We start from the raw sequence: 15,055 nt of genomic DNA, 5'->3' as shown, positions 1-15,055 counted from the left end.
CAGGAGCTACAGTACCGGGAAGGGAGGACAAAAGGGCAAGTCAGTGCGCTATCCAGGGCTATCGAGCAAGATGAATAAAGGGGCTGGAAATGTACTTTCGATGCTGCAGCCCCAGACTAGGTGAACAAATCACCTGATCCAGTTTAATGAAGCCTGTGATCCTCCACCTCCTTTGTGCAATGGGTGTCCCAGGGTCAGCGTGTGCCCGCACGAGCATGCACACATCCTTATCTTATCTAATTACTAGAAGTTTCAGATTAATTTCAGTGCAGCTGCTTGAAAGGGCTGTTATCAGCCAGGGCTTTGTGGTTTAACCTTGTTACCCTTTTGTTGTTAACCTTTCGGAGTGGCAGCCAGGGGAAGGTTGAGATCCTGATGTGCAGGAGGAGCAGGGAGGGGGAACACGGGGACTGGCGAGTCTGCGCCCCCCGTTTTGTGCGTTGGGCCCCAGGCTGTGTGACAGTCAGCTGGCTGCTCACGCCCCTGCCAGCCCGGTACCAGCCACACAGAGCAGCCAGCGCCGGGACACGGCTCCTGCCAACCTCTCCAGATCCTCTGACATTTCCGACAGTGCAGCGAAGGACTCTGACTCTCACATTTTACCTTGCGTCGCTCAGCTCCTCTAAGGCTGCTCTGCTTTGTTTCCATAGCTACACCCAATCGCATCTGGCTTCCTGTGAAATTGGATTTCAAAGCGAGACAAGCCTTCAAAGGAATTTGTCCATTTAACAGAATATCATTAGGAGAGAGCCTGTCTGCTGAACTTGGGACCTAAAATGATTAAGGTGGGGCTTTTATCATGTAGGGAGGCAGCTCTGCATCTAGAGCCCATAAAGCTTGATGCTACACACCAATGATGCAGTGGAAGATGCCAGTCCCTGCCAGGATCCTCCATCACCTACTAAACTAAATTTGTAACCTATTCACACATTCAAAAATGAAAGTGGCAAGGAAAAAGGCAAGAAAAAAATGGTTATTTGCCTGGGAATCAGTCTGCAGCTGCATGGGTTGAGTGGGAGGCTTGGCTCCATGCTAAGGCTTCGGGTAGTAGCACCTATGTCCCCATGGCAGCTGAGGCTCTGTGCCTCAGTATACCTCTGTCAAATGGATTTAATAACAACAACAGCTGCTGCACAGTCAACCTGGTCTTGACCAAATCTTCCTGTGGGGCCTGAGGGGACGTTCAAGGTGCTGGGCCCTGTCTCCAGCTGGCAGACCCACAGGATGGTGTGTGGTGCAGGCGCAGCCGGGGTGAAACGGTGCCAGCCTCCACACGGGGCCTGTTTGCAGTGCTCTACCATGACCTCAGGATCTACAGCAAAAGACCAACAATCACAACTGCAATACATCTCAGAAGTGGAGCAGAAAAGATGTAGAGCTTTACTGATGCTGTAAACACCGCACCAGCAGGAAACTCGTTTGATGAAATCCCCATATGCTCTTATGCAGTGATCACACCCAAGGCAGCAAAGGAAAGCAAACCCGCACAAAACACTTGCAAAACAAGTCACTGCTAGTTTGACAAGAGGAAAACTTTTTTCCAGGCCCTAAATATGGTACATCGGTTTAGTTATTGGGCAAGATTCACTGACCAGGTATCTTTTAGTTCACTCTTTACCACACTGTCCTTTCAGATTACTATGTGAGCTACAGAAATGCAGAGAACGTGTGAGACGACCCTTTTCTTTGCAGTTGCATGAACACCACTTCTTTTGAGATATGCATTGATCAGATTTTATTGATCTTCCTGGCGTATCTGAAGGCAGTTTCTTCCATCTAGGGGACCCAGTTCATTCCTTTATAAAGCAATTTTTAAAGTTAGTCTCAGCGAACAGCAGCTGCTTTTTATTTGTAGTCTATAATCAACTGACTAGGATTTCTGCACAGAAGTGTTTAAATATTTATCCCTAAACATCTCTAGGTGAGAACACATGTACAGATCCATCTACTGTACACATCCACCTCCATGCGCTACCATTTCTTGCATACAATCAGAACCACTCAAATGTGCCAGGAGCTGCAGGCAGTCAATAGAGATTCACGGTTTGCTCCCATAGGAGACTCAGTTTTCTGACTCCTGACTCACTAAACCCTGTCTGAGTGGGAGCTGCGATGGGCACGACTGCCGCCGTGTGTGTGCACGTCCTGCACGAGACCCTCTGGCACCTGCCCCTGTACTGTCCTTTGTGCCATCTCCAACATCTGCTGTGTTGGGAAAATATAACCAAAGATCACATGGCAGGCACAAAATACTAGAAAAGCAAAAGTGGCAAGCATGGTTGGAATAACCTTTTCTATGTTCTATAATGAGAAGTGTTTGATACCAGGATACTGCAAAATGAGGAGTGGATCCTCTACACTCAACTTATGGGAAGTCTTGAACTGGTCTTTGGAATCGTTGATGAGCTTCAGATAAAGATGACTGCCTTTGGATTTGTCGGTACTGAGTCTAAAATTTGGGAATACAAGAATGAAAAATAGTTGTGGTATCCTCATAGTCAGCTTGAGTTAATTCATTTATATAGGAGAGGAGCAGGTGTGGGGCTGTGGGTTAATCTAATGCGATGCCATTTTTGTTTTGTAGAGTGCCGTTTACATTTATTGCCTGTCATAAAGCAAGTTAAAGCGCACGGCCCTGTTATTTGTCTGGGCAAGCCATAGAAATATGGATGGCTATTAGAATCTAAGCCCCTTCCTATGCAGGATGCAGGAAGAGGGGAAGTTTTATTGCAGAACGTTCAAGCACCGCTCTCTTCCCCTGCGCATTGGAGGCAGCCTGCCTTGGCCTGGAACAGACCCAGTCCCCAGCTCCTGTTGTGCTGGAAACAGGCACCGGAGGTTCAATCAGTGGCCTCACAGAGCTCATGACTCTACCCACAGGTGCACTGAATTGCGTGGTAACAAAGGAGATGCACAACTAAGTGCCACCTGGTCACAAATCCAGCACAGGTGTGTGGGTTCTGCTGTTGCTGGGGTGGATGGGGCACTTTGCAGCCTGTTGGCTGGAGCTCAGGAGTGTGGAGGAGCTCGGTGTCGGGAGCTGGGCATCCCGCCGCCTGCATGAGGAGGGGTGAGCTGGGCAGGACGAGGCATCTGAGCAGAGCCCTGCAGTTCCTGCTGCCTCCCTGGGGTGTCCCCGCCCCTGCTTCCTTTCTCACTGTCCCTGCCCCGGGGGACGGGAGCAGCAGCAGGAGGCTTGGTCCTGTGCAAAGGAGGTGGCAGGTGTCATGATCCCAGAGGACATCCAGAGACTCCTGGAAGGTAACCACAAAATCCTCCTTCCTCCCCTTCTGCGCAATGGGGGAAAGCTGCTGTAGTTGCAGGGGAAGAAACCAAAAGGCTCTTTGTATCTCCCTCTACTGAGCCAGAGAGGCGAATGGAAGGATGTGGGAGCTGCTTCTTGTCTAAGACTAATGGTTTTGGGGTCCCCAGGTTAACCTGGAGAGAGGGCAGCAGAAGTGGGTCCCTGCCTGGGTCAGGGTGGGAAGCTCTGCTGCTCCAGGCTCTGTGTGAGGCGAAGGGAGTGTGTGCAGGGTTGAGGGGTGTCCTCTGGCCTGGCCCAAAACTGTCCCACTGTGTGGAGCTGCTGGTGAGCACGGCTGGGAGGGGGTGGGGTGGGGACAAGGGGTCACAGGAGCTGGTGTGCCGCAGTGAGCCCTTGGCAGTCATCTGTTGTGTCTGGGCTGCTGGTGTCTCTGGGTTTCAGATGTTGTGCAAGTGTTGTATGTCACACTGGGGGTGCAGTGAGCAAACCTGCTGTGTGGGGGTGCAGCCTCAGGAAAGCTTCACCCCCCCCCCCCCCCCCCCGAAAATGGGGGCGCAGCTGGGAGCAGCGCTGGCTGCAAGGCCCACTTGTGCTTGAGAACGGGAACGTGATCTCCTGAGGTCTCAGTACCTCCGAGAGCGAGCAGAGCGCTGCAGTGCACTGTGACATGGCAGGAGGCTTCTGAAGCTGGTTTTTGTGAGTTTTTCACAATCTTAAACCACAACACCTCCAGTCATTGGAGTGGTGGGCCAGCCAAGCAGAAATGATCTAAGCTCTTCTATCAAAATATGCTTCACAAACATAACTGAGTTCTGTACAGACCTTTGCAATCGTTGCAGCCCCCGTGGCGTGGGAAGGCAAGCTCTGGCCGGGGAAGGGCCGTGCAGAGGTGCCCGTGCCGTGCTCTCTCTCGGCACTGCAGGCTGGGCTGTGGTGTCCCCACCACGTCCTGTGCAGTTGTGGGTGCTGGGAAGGACCGTTAGCATCTCTGCTCACCGCGGGCGGCTGTGCTGGGACTGGGTGACCTTTAGTTTCCTGTTGTGACAGCTCCTGGCAGCGCCAAGCACTGTCCCTTCCCTCCGAGACACGGGATGGCTGCCCGTCCGGGGCTCCGCAGCCCCCGAGCCCGTCAGAGCTCTGTTCCAAATGCTTTGTGTCTTCCCCCAGATGTAGGTGTAAATTTTCTCCTCTGTTTTTTAATCATGGGGCCTTCAGTGAAGTTCACCCTTTCACATTTTTGATGTGCAGCACTTTATTGTTCGGTGCTGACACTTTTGTAAACAACTCATTTCTGCACCTGCCACCTTCCTTTAACTTGGATTATTTTCTTGTTAGCTGACTGTTTTTAATTGAAGGCTTCAGATCTCCTTCTAAAGCACAGCCTTTGTTTGCTGACAAGTACAGCAGGCTATGAATGGAGATTAATTGCATGTCACATACCTCTGTATCAAACTTGCTGTGTCTTAACAATCTGTGCAGTGTTGAGGCCTTCCCGTGGCTGAGGAGCTTTCTAGCTATGCAGGCTGGAGATGAAGGAGCTTAAGCTATTGCGGTGGTTGCAAACTGCATTACTATGAGGATTCTTGCATTTAAAAAAGAATTACCAATAGAGGAGGAAATGTGTATTGATGTACAGGCAATAACTTCTGCTTCCTTGCGTGAGGGCTGCTCTGTAGTGCAGGACAGTGTACATGCAGTCAGGGGCTTGCTGGCAACAGTCGTGTCATTATCATGTCAGACATCTCTGAGATTGCAGTGGTTTAAAACCAACACAATGTAGCTATTCTGTCTACATTGCAACCCTGCAACACTTACAAATGCTTGTTATTTTCTGTCTATGAGTAGAAGTGGTTGCAACAATTATATTACTTTTAAGTTCCACTTTGCAAATAAGCAATGCAAGTTTCATTAACACTATGTTAGTTAATTGCACAGAGTTTCACTTTTGGCTCAGTCAGGTCCTTTTTAAAAGTATCACAGTATCACAGTATGTTTGGGATTGGAAGGGACCTCAAAAGATCATCTAGTCCAATCCCCCCATGGAGCAGGATCGCCTATGTGAGGTCGCACAGGAAGTACTTTTGCTTAAGGGTATTTCGTGTTTGTTCAGCACAAATTTCTTCTGAAGGCTGAAACAGTTGTTCTATAAAACGTGATACATCTCTGACAAACCCAGGGCCTCTGGTTTTGTTTGCAGCAGCAAAGGCAGCCTGGCAGCGTGATTACCTTCCCTCTCCTGCCTCGCTCCGTCCTCTGCTTGCAGGCGCCGGCTCTGGAAAGCCCTTGTTGCTGCGGTTTGGGCAGCAGGAGGTGACGGAGCAGGTGCCACCCGGGGAGCCTGTGCCGGCACCTGCACAGCCCAACCGAAACCAAACAGTAACCCGCTCTGTTCGTGAGGGCTGCTAAGCCATAGTCAGCGTTGGCGCGGCATCACGAGTAGCTCCAGAATCTAAATATCAGGGAACTGGGGTTGAGACCTGGAAGGTGTTCTCAGTTCCCCCGTTGCACAGGGGATAATGTCCCGTTCAGTGTGTTGCAGGAGGATGGATGACAATTGCCTCAGGTCTCAAGGTTTTTTTCTGGCTCAGCCCTGCAAAAGCAGGAAGGCTCCTCTGAAAAATGTTGTTTCACAATTAAACCATCCATTCTTGAGCTTGCAGAAAAGTCAAGAAACCTCGTGTGATAGTTCACAGCTTTTATTTTGACAGGCAGGACAGGGGATGACACAACTGGCTTTCCAAACCCTGGGCTGCCTTGGGATGCATCTTGGACATACTAATGTAGTCTCAGGGAAGCTCAAGGTATCTGTACTCTGTGTTGACAGGTGTCCTTAACTTTTTCAAGCCCATTTTTGCGGGCGGCTGGGTGACGGACTGCGGGAGGGCTGGAGCAGGCTGCTTGGCTCAGCGTCATCTCGCGTGGCTGTAACGCTGTGATTCTGTGGGGCCGGTTCCTCTGGGCACAGTGTGGGATTCCTGCTGGCAGCTTCTGATGTCAGAGAAGAGAGGAAAAAAGTGAATGTGTGTGTGCGCGGAGAGAATACACATGGCACCTTAATACCTTTCAGCTCTGCTTGTTGAGTGCTGATTAACTCCTGGAATTTAGTGCTGCCATTAAAAGGTTATTTACTACCCGGACTTCAGTGGCTGTGACATAATTCTCATGATGCTGTGCATCTCCTGCAGGATTAAAGTGGATAACTGCAATTGCCTCTACAAACTCCCCTGAAACACTTGATGAAATCTCAACTCTTTTTTTTCCTGCTCTTACCTTTTTAGCTGCAGGAAATGAAAAGGAGAGTCCTGTAAACTTTCAGAGTGGATCACAGAGAGCAATCTATAAACATCAAGAATATAATGTTACCGACAAGCAGTAAAACTAACATTAGGGTGATTTACTCTAGAGCTGCTTACATATTGCTCTTCCTGATCCACTCGGAGAGTTTATGGTTAGGCTTTCTTTTTCATTTCCTGGTGCTATAAACATCGGGCTGGCTCTGCCAGCAGCTCTGCCTGCTCTGCAGAACTGACCCTCCTTCTGCTATAACTTATCCAGCAGCTGATCTGTGCTGACATCCCAGTAAGTAAATACCATATTAGAGCTAATCGCATACTCATGGAGCTAATCTACGCTTAAAAACGCCAGAAGGATGCAACTGGTATTTGCACAAGTTCTGGGAGCAGTTTTGCTTCTCTTGCTTGTTCTTTCAGTGGGGAAATGCAGCCTGGATGGGGTTTGTCTTGCTGACCCATTTCTACTGTGCTGGTTTTATGCTGGTTTGTATATAATAAATTGTCCCTTTAGCCTCATCTGTTCTTAGGCAGTAAGCTCCTTGGAGCAAGATATATCCTTTGTGCTCAGATATATGTACTTGGATGCTTCCTATGGAATTTGTGAGTGGTGTGAGCCACAGCATCGTCATAAACTGGTTTTGTAGCTTAGATGTACAATTAAAACTGAAGAGAGGTGTACTGAAAATGAAACTTAGTTTAGGATTACAGGATTGGCCTGGGATTTCAAAAGCTTCCCTCAGCTGCTCTGGCAAAGCCTTCATGGTAGCCCAGGCAGGCCAGCTAGGGCTGAATTCCTATTAACAGCAGTGAGTTGATGTCAGCAGGTATTTTGGCCTGACACCTCTGCGCTCCTGGAGCTCCCAAACTGCTGCTGGGTGTGGATGTGGAGCAACACTCAGCCCTCGGCTGCGCTCCCCTCCGGCTCCTTCGAGATGCTCTTCACTTTAAGCAGTTTTGGTTGATTTTCTTCACCCCCAAGCTCTAAGCCGTTCTCGAGTGTGTTGTGAACAGGCAACAAAAAGAAATGAGGGCTCATGATTTTAACAAGAAAAGGTGTTAATTTCTCTCGTGGCATTTTGATCTTGAGCTGCAGAGGAGCTGCGCAGGTTCCTGGGGGCACTTACACAGCGCTGGCTTCTGGACCCACAGCTGGAGCAGAAGGAGCTCAAAGTCTTGCACGCAGGATATCAAACTGCCATTAGTGCCACAGTATGGGGTGCGAGTTAAAGGCTGGAGAGGCCTGTGGATGTCCAACACCACAGCACGGAAGCCAGTCTCAGTGAGGGGAAATGCGCAGTAAAGCTGCTCAAGCACAAGGGTCATATCCTCCTGTACAGTGCACGTGTGACTGGAACTGGTTTGTTTTCTATGAGGTTTGGTTTTGAGGTTTCTGGTAAAGAACATAAATATTGATGCAAATAGAAGACAATCCTTTAATCTCGTAGTCCAGGTTAAATTTCTGCAGGTTTCTGCCCCGGGTGACTCTGCACAGCCCGTGTGTGACACACGGGGTGTGGGCTGGTGGTTCAGCCCTTGTCCTCTACTAGGAGCGTCCGTGTGAAAACCACATGTTGGGGCTTCCTTCAAGTGTCAGAGGGTACCTTGTGCTGGCATTTAAAAAGTGCTTTGGATCCTCCTCCAAATGGGATGACCTCTTCTGTGTCCTTACTTAATGCCAAAAGCCTTTCACAGAGGCAGATTTTTAGGGTTTGGGGTGGAGTGGAGTTGCACTTTAGACCAATGGACTTATCCATCTTTCACCTTCCTCTTCCTTTTTTCTGTTTGGTGGTTTCTTTGCAGTTGCTTATTTGCTTTATACCAGCTGGAGGGGAGTTCTGCAACCACATGCAATATTTAGATCCTCTCCTACCCGCAATCAGTTCAATGTCTTAACTTCTCCAAATGAAGTCTTCAGACTGACTTGTGCTTCCAGATCAGACTGCTTGGTATGGCGCCTCCAGGGCCTCCCCGTGCGCAGCCAGGGCCAGGTTCCTTAGCCAAGAACAGATTCATTTTTACCTATAATTCTCTCTTTCCCAGATGCTGAAATTTATCTGGCGGATGGACTGCAGAATGAAACCTTGAGTGCGAAAGCCAGGGAGCGGAGGGATGCGATTCTCTTCGGCTTTCAGCAAGTCAGAGCCAGGTTTGTGTTGGCTTTCTTTTCTAATTAAAGTGTTTCAGAACAGTGTCATGACTTGGGATACCACGCACTGTATTACACTAGCTGGCCAGCGCTTTGGAAGCCAATGGACATTGAGGGCTTGGTACAATGTGCAGGTGCACTGCACACCGCCTTGTGCATTCTCCTATTTAACCAGTTATGTGGCTCTCTCCAAAGCTGTCATTATTTGCGTTTGGAATTTTTGTGTTGCAAAGTAAGAAAAATGATTCCTTGGGCTGCGTCTGTGCAGCTCTGTGCATACAGGTCTCTGATTCTGCCCTGTTCTTCTTGTGCTAGAGAGAATTTTGTGGAAAAAAATCCACCACTTGATACTTAGGCAGGTGGGTAAATCGATACAGTGAGCAAAGATTCACGCTGCTGGCTTGCTGTTGAAAGTATCTATTTCATGAGTGGCTTCTGGAGTTGGATAGAGTAGAAAGCAATGAAGACAACCTCCTGAGTTAACACTCAGGCCTGAACTGGATTCCAAACTCTCATGTCCTTGGGACTGTTTGAGTCCTGCATAAGAACATGAGCTACGTCGTCTGGATATGTGAGTGAAGGAAATAAAGGTGGTTCTGTTGTGCCAGGGGAAAATTGAGGAACACAAACAGAAAAAAGGTTGCTGGAGGCTTAAATGAAACTTTGAGCCTCAGCTGCGTTATAGTTTTGGCTAGAAACCTGATCCAGGGCTTGCTGTTAATGCTCTAGTTATCAGATATGAGTTGTGTCACTTGAAGTTAAGACCTAACAATAAAACTCAGGGTGGCTGACTGATCTAAGCATCCAGTTTAAATAAAACTGCTGTCGAGTCCTGAGAAGCAGAGAATTTTATCCTTTGGAAGGGCACAGCCAGACTCTATTCCCTGCAGTCCCACTGAAGAACTTTGCAAGATGCCCTGCTGTATCTTAATCGATCTTTCCTGCTGGCTAATTAAGCATCAGTTTTACTCAGCAGCTCGGGACTCCATAATTATCAGCCTGGGTTGCCCTGAATAATTGAAATGAGCTGATTGCAGGAGATGGAAGCCTTTGGAGCGCATGTAGTGGAGGAACGGGGGGTGTGTAGCAGGGCCCTGTGATATTGCAGAAGAAAGGACCTGATGACATGTTTGTAACAGATTGCTGTGGCGTCTCTGAAAAATCCCTCTCATTGGCAGGAATTGCTCTGGGATGGAAAGAGTTAAGTAAGCAGAATTCTGAACCTGAAGTATTCAGACATCAACTCAAGCTTTTTTTTTCAACTGTCCTGAGAATATGCAACTTTAAGTGATAGCCCTTTATCTTCATATAATGCATTTTTAATGAATTAAAACCAGCATGGAACTCCGTGAATGTGTGAGTCACACTTGGAAACGCAGCTTGTTGGTGCTGCCCGAGCCAGCGCTCTGAGCTGCTGGAGCGCTGGGAGACGCTGCTCCGGCCCCAGGGCTGTGGGTGGCTTTGGTGACTTGGGCCTTTAGGCTCTCGAGCTGCTGTGATGAGAACTCAACCTTGACTCTTTCTCAGCCTCAGAACACAATCTGGGACAAAGTTTTCAGTACAAAGCGATCTCAGACAAGAAGGAAACGGGGTGAAGCAGCCTTTGCATCGGGGCTGTTAACGTTCCTCGTGGATGCGCTGGTTCGGCTGCGGGCCTCAGTCCCGTTGCTTATTGAAATAAATTGCAGGTACTTCTGGAGGGGAAAGTGAGGCCCTTGAGCAAAGCCTCAGAGCACCGCTGATTTCCTGCGTGTGTTTTATTGCTCAGTGGCATTTGGAAAGGGTGAGCAGAACAGAGGATACAGATGTCCTTGTTCTGACCTGAGCCGTTAAGGCAATGATTTGTGGTGGGAGATTACTGTAACGATGACTGTATCTTTTTATTTGAAAGGATCTGAGCGGGTCTTGCTCTTGGGGGTGAGGCGCAGGTTTGTCTCTTCGGGAGCTTCCTGTGGTTTTGTGGCGGGCGTTCAGGAAACGATCGGCCGTGGTCCTCGGAGGCGCCTCCTCCCCGAGCAGCCCCGCGTTCCACCTCTGCGGGTGACGCGCAGCGCGGCGTGTAGGGTTTCGTTATTCAGGTTCATAATGGACACAAGTGAACTGCTCAACTACTGGGGAGAGACACGTGTCTCCGAAAGGGATGAGCTTCATCCAGTATGATTATCCTGAGCCAGGCTCAATAACTGCTTGTGTAACTTGGCTGTCAGGTCTTTATATCGCCCTCTCCCCATGGCCTCATAATGTCTCCCCCAGGAGGTTTGCTGATGACTGTAATGTGAACAAGTGGTTGGGCTTTATGTCTCCACGTGCTACCTGGGAGGATATATTGTTTCTGTCTCTGTTGAGCAGTGCGGTAGGTAGGGACTGGCCTATGTTTGCAGGGTGTATTTTTTCCCAGGCAGTTGGGGTGTTTTTAAGGAGCTGTGTCCGGGTGTTGCAGGCGGTGGCTGTGGGGAGGTGTCGCTGTATGCCTGACTTATGAGCCCCTGGACCATTTTACTTTCAGAACTCATTTGGTTATTTAAAGTGCACTGTTGTGTTGGAACAGTTCTTTTTTTTCCCTCCCTACTTAGATCCTATGCCACTTTCTAATATCTTGTATATAAATCCTGGCCTGGCAATTCTTTCCTGCTCATCCCTTTGGTTTTATTGCTACCTTCTTTAATGCTTTCCCTGATTGCTCCACATGGTGCTCAGCACAGCGAGCCCTGGAAGGCGCTGGGTCCCCAGGAACATCTGTGTGAGGGATGAGGGTCTCACGGTGTGGCAGCTCATACAGTTCCTGTGTCCTGACCGTGGGCTGGGGACTCTGTTCTAGTCCTGAGCGGGATGTGTATTTGTGATGCCTAAAAAGCAGCTCTTGTCTGGGAGAGGATGTGGTGCCGGGGGAGGGTTTTGCTTGACTCCCCAAAGTCCCAAAGGTTGTCGGTGGCTTCTGTTTCAGGTCCCTTGGTGCCAAGGGTTTGGCTGCAGTAGCTCCCGACACCCGGGCCATGGGGGGGCAGGACCCACTCAGGAACACAAGCCCATTCTTGTCCTTTGGCAAGAGCAGTAGCCAAAAAAAAGTCTCCTTGCTGTTAAATGACCTCACCTCAGCATTTCGACATTTCTAGAGCAGTGAGAATGGCAGGGGGTGAGATGGGGAGAATGGGATTTATTTAAAAATATGGAGATAAATCGTTCCTCCCTCTCCTTGGAGTCAGCTAGTCATTTAAACTCCCTGTTGGAAGGCAAGTTCGCATTGATGGAAACAAATTCTTGATATTTTTTTCCCCCTGAGGTGAAATGTAATAGTGCTACAAGGAGAGTGAGGCAGACCTGTTGTATATCAAAGCAGAAATGAAAAGAAAGGGGCTTAATTACTATCAAGTTTCTCACATGCACCCAAAAGAGGGTGGTTTGACCCCAAATGGAAGCGTGTGACGGCCTCTGGTTTGGGTGTCATCGGGTTGGTGATAAATCCCATTGAGCTGCTCCAGTGAGAGGTTCACACATACTCTTGCAAACCAGTGAGCTACTGGCTTTACTGGTTTATGGGTGTAGCCGAACTGTAGGCAGCTCAACACCAGGAGAACTTTGCCTAATAATTGGGTTGAACTTGATCCGTTCTGTGGCAAGGTATTAGAATAGGATTGTGAAAGATTCACTAATGGAAACGCATTCAAAATCCTGTTTAAAGCAGTGCGTTTGGCCCGTTTTAATAAACTTCTAACCATATTAACTACATTTATTGCTTCAATTTTCAACCTTATTTTAAAGTTTTAAGACTGAAATTAAAGAAAATGCAATTTCAGGGTAATTTTGCTTCATTAGTGTAAATGCACTGCCTGTAATTCCTACCAATATTAAACTCATTATGCTGAATAACGTGCGATACCAAGATAAAAAGGAATTTAAGAATGACCTGATGGGCAGATAATTGAGCTGAGCACATTAATGCCAGGGCTGGACTGTAGCTCTAGCACATTGTCCTTAATTAGGCAAAGTGCTGTTCTCCTCCTTCTCGTTCTTCAGAGGGCTGGAATTTATTTGCTCAGCAAGGAAATGATCTTGCTGAGCGGGATTTCATTCACACTTATTTGGCCATTAAATACAGATTGATTCTGCAAAAAATAAAAGCAAGTCCCTGTCACTTCAGAGGTACCGAGTGGGTTTTTGATTTGCATTTTCTGCCCTAGAAGTGAGCTCCCCAAGCTGTTTTATCCTCTGGGTGGGGGACACTGGGGTGTGTGCTGGTACAAATTGGGGCACAAATTGGATTCAGCCATTATATCCTACCTGCTTCCCTACCTGGGCTGGCCGCGGCCGTTCCCCTGCCAGTAATGCAGTTTGGTGCCTTCTGCCTTCGCCTCCTTTCAGCAATTTGCATCATTTTCCATTCCAGCTGATGAAATTACCTCTGTTTCCCCATCCATTTCCTGGTGAATGCATTGTTAATCTGAAACCTGAGGACTGTAAATGATTGAAACTGTGTAACCAGAGTCTTTGCATAGCTGCTGCTGCTGCTTCTGGAACATTTAACCGAGAAATGCATTTGAAGTGGTTTCTAACCAGCCCTGCTAATGGTGAGCTCCCCAATCCCATTTTAGTATTACTTTTTCCTGCTTGAAATCTTGTACAGCATTGATTTTTAAACATTTTTTTGAAAACATTAAAAACCAACAAATACTGTGCACCAAACAAATTACACTGTCTTGAAATATCCAATTTAATAACATCTGTGGTGATATTAGCATTCTTAATTGGACAGGAAAATACAGGAAATTTGATTGAAACCTGACTTTATGGTTCCTGCTGAAATGGAGTCTGAGAGGAAAGTGGGGTTTAAGGTTTTATAGACATTAGAGCTGCAAAGGGACCATTATAACCATCCAGTTTGGCCCCCTGTATAATTCGGACCATAAGATTCCAGACAGCAGTTCTCGCTCTCAGCCCCAGGTGGGTCTGGTTTGACCCCTCCAGCAAACCCGAGCGGGTGTGTTTATCACGGGTAACGTTTTACTGGATTTCTGTGTGTTGATGGGATGCGACATCACCATTTCCAGCAAAGCGAGCCCTTTGTTTGCTTGTCGCGAGTGCGGAACCTCAAAGGCCAAATGCAGCCATGAGAAACACGTTGTGTTTTCAGCAGAACAAATGTGTTGCTTCTTCCTGCCTGGCCCAGAATCCGCACCCAGGAGGCGATAGAGGTGGGTGGTTCGTCACAAACCACGAGGGAGAAATACTTGTAGGATGTATTTAGTTGAAGCATTGGCAGGGTACCCCTTGGCTTTGGCTCTGTAGTGGAAATCTGATAGTTTTGGGTTAGTTCCTCACTTTACATATTGGATCCAAATTCTCAGTGGATTCCTTTGTGAGCTCATTTGGCTGAAATTAGTGAATTGACAAGTGTTTTCCTCATGTCCCTCCCCTCTCTCAAGGCCTGATGTAGATTGGACCTTCCTATTTGGCTGAAAACTCTGCTGTGTTTTGCCTTAACCGGTGCTGTTCTTGGTGGATCCCACCCGTAGCTATGGGTTCAGGCTAAACTCCTACAAAGCTGAAGAATGAAGCGTGTAACTGCCTGTTACCCACGGACAGGGCGTGTTAAAGGTGTAACACGCTTGTCAGTTGGTCCTGTCTTAACTGGGAAGGAAAATCATAATTGGCCTCTAGCTCCGCACTTTGGAGAACGGCCCCACGTGGCTCGTGTGCCGCTGTTCCGCTCTGCGCAGAGACGGGTGCTGCTCTCACCTGGATGTGCTTGAACCAGCCCCTTTGCCCCCCAGGCTGTTGCAGCAGAAATGGGCGTTTTGCCCAAATAATTGCATTTCTTGGCTAATGCAGGAACAACAGCAAAAACCTCAGGTCAGCTCTGAAAATCATGGAAATCTAAGTTGGTGAGTAGCTAAAGCTGAAGTTACCTGCAGGACGGGCTGGGGGAACAGATGCCCAAAGTCCCGTTTCTGCTCATCCTGACTTAGCCACCTCCAAAACATCAGGAAGAACAAAACCCTGGAAGTGAACACACTGGAAATACTGCGGCGGTGTCTGCGGGTGCCTTTTAAGCTCTCAAGATACGTAATTTATTCAAGATTTTCCTGCAGTCAGTGGCAGATGAAGGAATTAGATCATTACTCTTTTATCTTCCGTAGGAACAAGACCATCTTCCTCCCACTCCCGATTAAATTTTAAACTAACTTTCATTCTCTGTTTAAGCCTTTCCAGAGTGAAAATGATCAAAGCATGAGATTAAAGACACATCCTGATCTGATGAGATTAGAATTTTTAACCATTTCCTTATGCTTTAAAAAAAACCCAAAGCAGCTTTTTGATATTTCCCTCCCCCTTTGAATTTGATCAGAGTGAGGC

The 15,055-nt window shown here is 48.0% G+C and overlaps 1 protein-coding gene across 2 annotated transcripts in view; it reads left to right on the top strand.

Annotated features, from left to right (window-relative positions):
* The first annotated feature begins 3,103 nt into the window (after window positions 1-3,103).
* The window catches only part of SKAP1 (src kinase associated phosphoprotein 1), a 127,825-nt gene continuing 115,873 nt past the window's right edge, over window positions 3,104-15,055 (top strand). Inside the window, exons 1-2 of one of the 2 annotated variants that reach the window (XM_005508283.3) lie at window positions 3,104-3,261; window positions 8,599-8,704. In XM_005508283.3, the coding sequence (XP_005508340.2) occupies window positions 3,228-3,261; window positions 8,599-8,704 (140 nt within the window). In that variant the 5' untranslated portion in view covers window positions 3,104-3,227. The remainder of the gene's footprint in view (window positions 3,262-8,598; window positions 8,705-15,055) is intronic. The other variant, XM_065039728.1, reaches the window with a different exon arrangement.

This window comes from Columba livia, chromosome 23 (genome assembly GCF_036013475.1).
Source record: "Columba livia isolate bColLiv1 breed racing homer chromosome 23, bColLiv1.pat.W.v2, whole genome shotgun sequence".
Classification (NCBI taxonomy): domain Eukaryota; kingdom Metazoa; phylum Chordata; class Aves; order Columbiformes; family Columbidae; genus Columba; species Columba livia.
The sequence above is the reverse complement of the archived record's forward strand: the minus strand, read 5'-3'. Positions and strand labels throughout refer to the sequence as shown.